This window comes from Scophthalmus maximus, chromosome 16 (assembly GCF_022379125.1).
Source record: "Scophthalmus maximus strain ysfricsl-2021 chromosome 16, ASM2237912v1, whole genome shotgun sequence".
NCBI lineage: Eukaryota > Metazoa > Chordata > Actinopteri > Pleuronectiformes > Scophthalmidae > Scophthalmus > Scophthalmus maximus.
In genome coordinates, this window is record NC_061530.1 from 20,605,149 (window position 1) to 20,615,000 (window position 9,852).

General features: G+C 48.6%; 1 protein-coding gene across 2 annotated transcripts in view; it reads left to right on the forward strand.

Moving 5' to 3' along the window:
* The first annotated feature begins 1,870 nt into the window (after nt 1-1,870).
* Nucleotides 1,871-9,852, forward strand: part of grid1b (glutamate receptor, ionotropic, delta 1b) — a 250,922-nt gene continuing 242,940 nt past the window's right edge. For both annotated transcript variants that reach the window (XM_035612110.2, XM_047327825.1), the window contains exons 1-2: nt 1,871-2,358; nt 9,623-9,778. In XM_035612110.2, the coding sequence (XP_035468003.2) occupies nt 2,277-2,358; nt 9,623-9,778 (238 nt within the window). In that variant the 5' untranslated portion in view covers nt 1,871-2,276. The remainder of the gene's footprint in view (nt 2,359-9,622; nt 9,779-9,852) is intronic.

Consider the following 9,852-nt stretch of genomic DNA (forward strand, 5'->3'; position numbering starts at 1 on the left):
TACACACACATGTATGTATATATATATATGTATGTATATATATGTATGTATATATATATATGTATGTATATATATATATATATATATATATATATATATATATATATATATATATATATATATGTATGTATATATATATATATATATGTATGTATATATATATATATGTATATATATATGTATGTATATATATATGTATGTATATATATATATATGTATATATATATGTATGTATATATATATGTATGTATATATATATATGTATGTATATATATATGTATATATATATGTATGTATATATATATATATATATGTATGTATATATATATGTATATATATATATATGTATATATATATATATATGTATATATATATATATATATATATATATATATATATATATACACATACATGTGTGTGTATATATATATACGTATGTGTGTATGTATATATATATATATATATATATACACACATACATGTGTGTGTATATATATGTGTGTATATATATATGTGTGTAGAGTCCTGAGAGGAGCTGTCCGGTTCCCGCGTGGTGCTGAAACCGTCACCGATCCAATCTTCGTCACCTTTAGGTCGAACTAGACTTAGCCGAACAATTAAAAGACATTTCTGAGTCGCATTCATTCGCAAGAAATATCCTTTAATTGTAAGGTCAAGTGTAGTAATCTTGACTTCTCCGTTCTTCCACCGCGGTTCTCACGGTCCACCGCCTGGAATGACATCACGCGAAGAGGTCAATGACGTCACATGCGCGTCCTGCCGGTCCCTGGGCGTCCGGCGACAAACGTGTCCGAGTGTTACACCTGCAGACTTTTCAGATTATTGAAAACAGAAGTTGAAAACCTTCTTTATTGGCTTCATCGCCTCCCCTGTGCTCCGGTACCGCGACACCAGCGTGTCCAAGCCTCCCCCTCCCTCCACCCCATAACTCCCCTCTTATCACCACCACTCGCTTTTCGTCCTCGCTGTTTGATTTTTGTCCTTCTTTATTTTTTTGGACGCTCTCTCTCCCCCTCTCTTCTCGTGGAATCCTTTCCACGCAGCCCGGTGGGGAGACTTTACGCACGGGGCGACGCCGCAGCCTCCGCACGCTCGAACGTGTTGCACATGTCGGAGGTTAATGTTCTGTCTGTCCGAGCTGAGGAGGGGGGGAGAGGGGGGGGAGAGAGAGAGAGAGAGAGAGAGAGAGAGAGAGAGAGAGAGAGAGAGAGAGAGAGAGAGACAGAGAGAGAGATCACCGTGGAACCCACTCCTGTCCGTGGCCGCGCGTCATCCACAACCTCCTAACGCCGGTGTCACACTCGATCCTCCGGGTCGTGGGGATCATGTCACAGAGCTGCTACATCTTCCTTTTCCGCGAGAAAACTGGAACAAAACCCAAAGCGCTGCCTGGAATTTACGCACGAGCACGAGTGGAGTAGAGCGACGTGTCCACAGAACACCGAGTCCATCCAGTGCGCGCAGCAGCTCCAGTGACACGCGGCGGTGCAGCGGGGACGGATCCTGCAGATCAACGCCGAACGAACGAACGAACTTCAGGAGACGTGAAGTCGAGACTGACGCAAAGTTCGTTACCGGCGCCGACGATCTGCTCCTCGTGTCCGCCTGTCGTCTCCTCCGCTGTGCGCACCGGCTCCCGTCCATCCATCCATTCCTCCATCTCTCTCCATCTGCATCCCTCGCCTCTCTTTTCTCCGGTCCGGCTCCCGGCGCCGTAAGATAGAGGCTCTGCAGTCACGTGGGCCGGTGGAGAGGAGAGAGCGAGGTAGAGAGCGAGGGAGAGAGAGAGCGCGCGTCCCTCCTCCTCCTCCTCCTCCTCCTCCTCCTCCGCAGTTCGCAGTGTGTTATGTCTCAGACTCGGAGGCAGAGAGTCAGAGCTGCTCGTCCGGCGGATCTCCACCTCTGAAACAAACCCCCCGGTGTCTCGTCTCCTCCGTCCCCCCGCTCCCCTCCTCAGTTCCCCGGGTTCGTTTCTCTCCGGAGCCCTGGAAGCGTCGCTTTCTCTCTCTCTCTCCGCCCTCCCTCCTCCTCTCGACTCCGGCCAACAGTTTGCTCTTTGGGATTTGGATTTTCTATCGTTGCTGTTGCTGCTGGTGGTGTTTTCACTCAACACTCTTCCCGCTGCTGCTGCCGCGGCTGCTGCTCCTGCTTTTACGCACCGACGCTTATTTTGGATTTGCTATTCACCGGAGGGAAAAAACCGCCGAAATCAGCGCGGTGGATCCGTGGATGCGCCTTTTGGGCTCAAGCTGGAGATGGAAATGCTGATATTGTTGTTTCATTCCCTGTGGATATTGCAATGCAACACAGTGAGCGCCGACTCCATCATTCACATCGGTAAGACACCAGCCGGGGGCTTCCTCCTCCTCTTCTTCTCCGTGGTGGTCGTGTTGTGCAGATTTTTGTGATGTTCGAGATGAGTTATGAATATTTTTCGTGCACGCACATTGATTGTCAATCATCCATCTCTGGCGAAATAAATGACCCGACTTCACTCACGATCATCATTCCGATCCGCGCCAGGAGAACGTGTAGGAGAGGGAAGGAGGGAGGCTGTTGCATCCAGGCTCAGACGCACGCAGTGCAGCCTGGTAGAAGTGCCCGCAAAGTGTTGCGCCGCACGATCCATCCATCCATCCTCCCCTCATCCATCCATCCCTCCCTCCATCCCTCCATCCTCCCCTCATCCCTCCATCCCTCCCTCCTCTCATGTCGGTGCATTTCACATTCACACGCAGAGAACCTGGGGCTGCAGGAGAAACTGGCTCGATGTGGGTGTTTGGAGGGTTTTGTTTCATCCCTCCCTCCCTTCCCCCTCCTCCTCCTCCTCTCTCATCCCTCTCATCCCTCTCTCCCTCGCCAACCCCTCATCTATAAGCCTGAACTTTGAATTGGACGTGAGTGAAATGTTAATCAACTCCGCCAGGGGAGGCGATGACAGAGGAGACAAACGGCGACTGTTTAAGGCTCCGAAACAACATCGCAGCCTTTAAAAAAAAAAAAAAAAAAAATGCCAGTTTGGCTCAGAGCAGAGAAGAAGAGGAGGGAAGACGGTTCGACTTTCTGCTCACGTCTTTTCTCTTTCTTCTCCTTCATCAGCTCGTGTCCTGTTAGATATTTGTCAGCTCACTTTTTGTCCAGCTCCCTGTGTGTGTGTGTGTGTGTGTGTAAAATTTGCACTGATTCCACTCAGACGCTGCGCTTCGTCCGCAGATGAGCGGATGCCGCAGCTCTGAGGAGGGGGGGGGGGGGGATGAGGGTGAGAACCGTTCAGTTTGGGAAAAGGGAGGATATAAAATATTGTTAATAATGTTAACAATAATCCAAGGATTTCACATTCTTGGGGTTTCTGCTGCAGCTCAGTCCATCAAACCGGGGCCGGTGGCAGCACTGCGGTGGCCTGTGAGGTTCGGGGGGGGGGGGGGGGGGGGGGGGGGGGGGCATTCTGCTAACACACAATACACTTACGACTTTTAAGTGATTTTCTCGTACAAGACAACCAGCGACGGAGTGTTGCTCCACACCCTCTGAATCTCCGTCACAGATGAACTCAGCTGCGTGAAACAACGAGCTTCTTCTGACGAAGACGAGCTGCTGCGTCACGTGACGCGACTCTCCAGAAGAGAAGGAGCTGAATGTTCATGCGAGCAGTTAAGACCTCCTCTCTGTCTTCGTTCATATGGTGGCCGTCTAATTATGGAATTATCTTTATGACATTCAGTGGGAAATAAATCCTGCTGTGCAGGAGGAGGAGGGGGGTGGGGGGGGGGGTCACTGTGTGGCCACTTCAGAGGACGTTGGAGAAAAGACGGACAGATGGACGGATGCTGCACCTCCACAGAGAGCAGTGTTGCAGGATTATGGAGAACACAGAACAGTAAATACTACAGATAACGGGGAGGGAGAGGGGGTGCCAAATAGTGAGACTATCCAAACCAAGAGGGGCCAACGAGAGTCTTTGGCTGAACAAACCACATGGTTTCTCTTGTTTTGATGAACCGAAGAGTAAAAGTCCATCAGTCGTCGTTCACGTCAACAAAACCCTGGAATCTCTGGTCGGGAGTCGGTCCGTTGACGAGAGCGTCCCAGGTGACTGGGTGGTTTCATGTTGACATCCACACAGCTTTGGGACGCCTCAACGTGTATAGTAAAAATAGATTCCAGATTCAAACCCCCCGTCGTCGTCTTCTTCCTCATCATCTTCGTAGCTGAGCTGCGATTGGCCGCCTGCGATTTCGTTTCCCCGAACCGACTGACAGTCTGACTCTGACTGACTTGGCAGCGCGACGTTAGCGCCCAGATGGGATGTGACAGTGTTCCAGCCTCCGCCCCCTGAAACCCCTCTTCTGCCTGAGCATCTGTCCCGTCGCAGCCTTATTGTCTGTGACATGTCCCCCGGTTCGTCTGTCCCCTCCACTCTCCTGGTCCCCCCCCCCCCCCCCGCAGAGGAGCGGTGGCAGGCCGTGGGTGTCGCAAGGGTGGCGGCCGACTCTGATCTGTAAAAGAGCTGATAACGTGGAACTGTGTCCACGTGTTCCGTCCTCTGACCCACTTACCGCGCTCGTGTACGTCAAGTGGCTGATGGGAAAGCCGCTGGAGCTCCGTCGGTCTGCAGGTTTTCTTCTCATTCAGGCAACAACAGCAGCTGGTTCCTCTAATGAGTCCCGCCCGCCCGGCTCTGAGGGTGGAACGTGTGCGAATCAGTGGGAAAACAGGCGCTCGCTGTGTTTAGTTGGCGAGCGTCAGGCGCGTCTGATGGAAGGTCAGGAGCTGCAGCAGCAAACAGCAGGAAACGGAGCTCCAATCAATTCTGGCCTTTAAATTAAGTATCAGTCATCAGACTGTCGGCGACGTTCCACCGGCGATACGATGTTCTCATATGTGGAGCGTCGAACCACAACACAAGTTTGTAGAGAACGTGTTTGACGGACTTCAGCGGAATAGACAGACTCGCCGCTTCTTAACCAACAGGACGATAACGTTCAGACAGAGGGAAGGAAAACTTCCTGCTACACGACAGTGATATTTAAGACAAAGAAATGACGTGCTCAGGACAGAGCTTGCTCTTGTTATTCCACCTGTGTAATATTAAGAAGAACGTATTCACAGAAATTGAATATATTGTCCATAGCTGTGTTCATATAAGAGTTAAATCTAGTTCCATGAGGTGGACCGACCTCCGTGTGAGTCTCCATGTTTCTACGTCGTGTTGAATGCGGTCGTTGAACTAAACGCTCCAGAATACGTCGCGTTCACGTTGAACTTTCAGACGCTGATGGAAACAGGAAATGGAATCAGCGGTGCGCCGCCATAAAGTGTCCCCTGTCGGTCGCTCAGTTGGTTGTACGGTTTGCAACTTTACCACCAGATGCCGCCAGAAACTTAAGAGGATTACACACTGGGGCTTTAAAGCTACATTATTGCGTTTGCTTGTCCACCAGGGGGCAGCGGAGCAGCACAGTCTGGACATGGTATCAGCTCGTGAGGTCAAACTGCGCGTGTCCACTTGATGAACGTCTGATATTCCCTCTTCATTCTTCATTCAGCTGCAGAGAAGCTCTGCGCGCTGGTTATATCAGTGTTTATTTTTTTGCGGGTAAAACGGTTAACATGAGCACGGACGGCGAGGATTCTCATTACCTGTGAAACTAAAATAAAATAAATGTTTGTGATGTTTCAGAGGCAAATTACAACCTGACACCAATTATAGCAGAAGAAATATCCTGACGCACCGACTGATCTCCTGCAGAAGATCCTCTGGTCGCAGCGTCCTGCGGGCGGGGGCTCGTTCTGAACCTTTCATGAGCAGCCAGAGGAGGAGAGATCACCTCCTCCTCCCCCGTCCCATGAGCCAGGCAGCTGACGAGGGATGATTTACGGCGCCCCCTGTTAGCGGCGAGCGCAACGAGATCCTCGCCGATCCGTCGCCGGGCTTCGGGCACGGCGATGCTCGACCTGCAGGAATCCAATCTGTGGAGGCGGAGCGGAGCGGATGAACAGCGGCCGCCACTAAAACAAGATAAACTAACAGAGTTAGGGAACAATGCAAAAGGCCTCACGTCTCAAAGACCATTTACACACACACACACACACACACACACACACACACACACACACACACACACACACACACACACACACACACACACACACACACACACACACACAGGCGTGGACAGAGAGCAGCAAAGTCACATTTCTTTTGGCCTCATTCAGTGGATTGAAGAAACGTGGCGTGTAGCAGAGTGTTTGACCTCGTGAGGGCATTGAAATACTCTGCGAAGAAGCGTTAGTGTTCCTTCAAATCCACTGTGACACACAGGACGGGAGGAGGCCACTCCCCTGTGGGTTTTAACAACCAGTGATTTACCTTCTATTACCACTGATGAAGTCGTGACAGGGAATGGATCTGGTGAGAGGAGGCAGGTCGGTGAACCTGTGTGCAGGAAGTGTCCGTCGAGGTCACTAGGAGACGGACTGCTCCTTTAACTTCCCTTAACCATGTGGTGTAAAACAGACCTCCTCTTTATTTGGTGTCCGCGGCTGTAACGACCCGTCACAAACGTGAATGAGCTCTGTGATCACATTCAGGTTCATCATTCACAGGATCATTTCGTTCTTCTACAAACCACACGAAGGCTCGTACATCTTTTATTTCATTTGCATCCTTTATAAGAAGCTTATTTCTGGTCCAGGGTCACAGACATGTCGCTGTCCGTGGTGCTGAAAGAAAAGACACAGGTGTAAACACCGGTTGGACAATTCTTCTGATTTCTGTCTTTCTTTTGATTTTTGCTTCCATTACATGTTCACATGTTTCCTCTCTGACTAAAATGTCCAGAATTGAACGTTTAGCTGTTTTTCATCCACAAATTTTTTTCTCTTCACGTCTGTAGAATTCGATCACTAAACAAATGTGTTTTCTCCACGATGGCATCACGTTTCGTTCATATATAATTCAAAGCCTGATTTATGGATCAGCCCATTTAAAGAATAAAAAAAAACATTGCAAAACATTATTTATTTTAATATTTGTGACTATGATTGATAAAATGATTAAAAAAAAAATCATCTCTGTAAAAACACTTATGTCATGAAAATGAAGCCCAGAATTATTAATCTGACAAATCTCACATCCATCGGATGATTGATCGATTCTTTGTTTTGATTAACAACGGTGGAGAAGTTCTCACAGCGGAGGATTTACAATAAGAATCCAAAAGTATTAGGATATTAATATTCCTCCACCACGGATGCATCCATCCATCTCACTCACAGCTCGTTGTATTCAGAGGTTGTATTAAAACACACACACACACACACACACACACACACACACACACACACAGGGGGACAATCTATTCCAAAATAAATCTATATAAAATCCCCCCCATCCATCCATGAGAGAGATTCATTTTTGGAAGAACTTGGGATATTTTCATATTTCCATCTGGCAGCAGGTGCTCATAATAATAAAAATCGGAGAGTATGTCCACCTGGAGTCACGGCCTCCATAAAAAAAGCTTTTTTGTGAGATAAATAAGGTCCGGCGAGAAGCCGGAGTTTATGAGTCGCAGATCACGGCGGTTTACTAAACACCCCGAGTCGGAGCATCCGCTTTCTCCGATTATCCCGGCGGCCATATTGGAAGGCTGAGCCTCAGACTGCTGGTTGACGTCCTGTCAGAAACACTGAGAGGAGGAGGAAGAGGAGGAAGAGGAGGAAGAGGAGGACGAGGAGGACGAGGAGGAGGAGGAGGAGGAGGAGGCCTCCTGACGAACTCAGCCACGATATATATTGTTTTTACATTATTGGCAAAAAAAGAAGGAAGATGTCATGTGGCGGGCGGCTGGTGTGAAGTTCCCACCCGGTGTGTTGCATAGGAACACGCGTGAACACACGTGAACACGCAGACTCATTAGCAACAAAGCTGTAATCATCTCTGACCCCGACAGATTCCAGCATGTGGTTTTCAATGAAGCGTGATTTATTTTAATTTTATCAATATTATGAAGTGGAGCGACGCGTCTCGGCTCGTGTGCAGATAGTTTTTCTACCGTCGCATGTGTTCATGTTAAACTGCCGCGTGAACTGAGAGTCGCCAGGAAACAGTGTTTTGTTTCAGGAAGTGTCGGTCGCTTGAACAGACAAATGTCAAAATAAAGTAAAATCATTCATATTCAATAGACAGGTTGTCTTTAGTGTCTTCACAATCTCTACATTTTCATATCTCCAAACAAAAACTATCACATCGGGAGAAAAACTCCTGCCAGGTTCATAGGTAAATTAACTGGTAACGCAACAATGTGAATTCTGTCGAGCTCCAAATTGATGACGATGCTCAACTGATGAAGACGGTTAGTGTGATGTTGGTCATACGGTCGAGGAGGAGACAAAGAAAAAGAGATCATAAAGCACGTATGAAAGTGAATAAACACCCGGGGGTCCGGGGGTCCGGGGGTCCGGAGGGTCGGCCTCCTCCTCCTGCCTCGGCTCTCATCAGTAGTTCAACTTGTTGCAGTCGGAGGCTCCGACAGTCTGCAGCCTCCAGCAGAAGAGTTATAAAACCCACATGTGCAGCGAGATTCATTCTGAAATGTAAAAAAACGCCAGACTGACTCGCAATTTCAAAACCGGTGATCTGACGGGGCCCCGGGAGCGAGGCCGCGCCCCCCTCGCCTCCCCCGCCAGGACCTCGCCGCCGGGCGCACTTCATCAGACGGAACTGTTGAATTAAAGTCCAACTGGCAGGCCAGGCTTTCTTAATTGTGCATGACACATCTCCTGAGCAGAGCCGGCAGAGTTTCATCCATCAAACCGCCCATTTCTCCGCCCCCTGCAAAATGGGCGGTTCTTTTTTTTTAAAGAAAACGTGATGTATGAAGAGCAGATTGATTCCACGTCTGAACCTAAACGTGTGTAAATTCTCGATGAGAATCTGTGACGAGCGGAGCGAACATCAGATCACGTGATGTTGTGAAACAAGTTTTGATCTGCTCGTCTGTAGAGTTGTTAAAACTGATGATGATGATGATGAAGTTGTTATGGAGATCTGAGTTATGGTTCCTCCATCTCTCTCCTCTCTGAACACACTCTCTGCATAATCAGTTTTTTTCCCCCGTCAGTTGAATGCAACTGTTGCCATAGTTGCTGATTGTTAATTTCACCAGTGACTCGACTCCACGACGTAATTAGCGGCTTGACTGTGACAGAAACAAAGAACAATCACCGCGTGCGTCTCCGCAGCGTCTTGTGTGTAAACGAGCTCCGGCTTTTGAAACATAATCCGTCGTCTCTTATTGATTTGGCTCATGAGGATAATGGAGGAGTTTCAAGTCTTTGAGTTTTTCTTCCTCTGGAGCCGCGACGTGGTCCATCGTGTTGTTCGTCTGTGCAAAAGAAGACTAACGTAAAGAGCCTGAACTCTTTTCTTCGTGACAGTTTGTCCAGTCTTACAGTCACAAAGCACTTTGTAAATAAAGTTTACATGAGGAACCTTCTGGTCAAACCTCCAGTTGTCGGTTCGAGTCCTTGAAGCGGCTACATCACTGTCGTCTCCTGCTTCTCATCCCCTTCCTCCTCTGTCCTCCTCCCCGTCCAGGTGCCATATTCGAGGAGAACGCGGCGCGGGACGACGAGGTGTTCCAGCTCGCCGTGTCCGACCTCAGTCTGAGCGACGACGTCCTGCAGAGCGAGAAGATCACACACTCCATTAAGCTCATTGAGCCCAACAACCCGTTCCAGGCGGTGCAGGAAGGTAAGGCACGCTCGTTTACAGTGTGTGTGTGTGTGTGTGTGTGTGTGTGAGCGATGCTCTCGGTGTCGACTGCA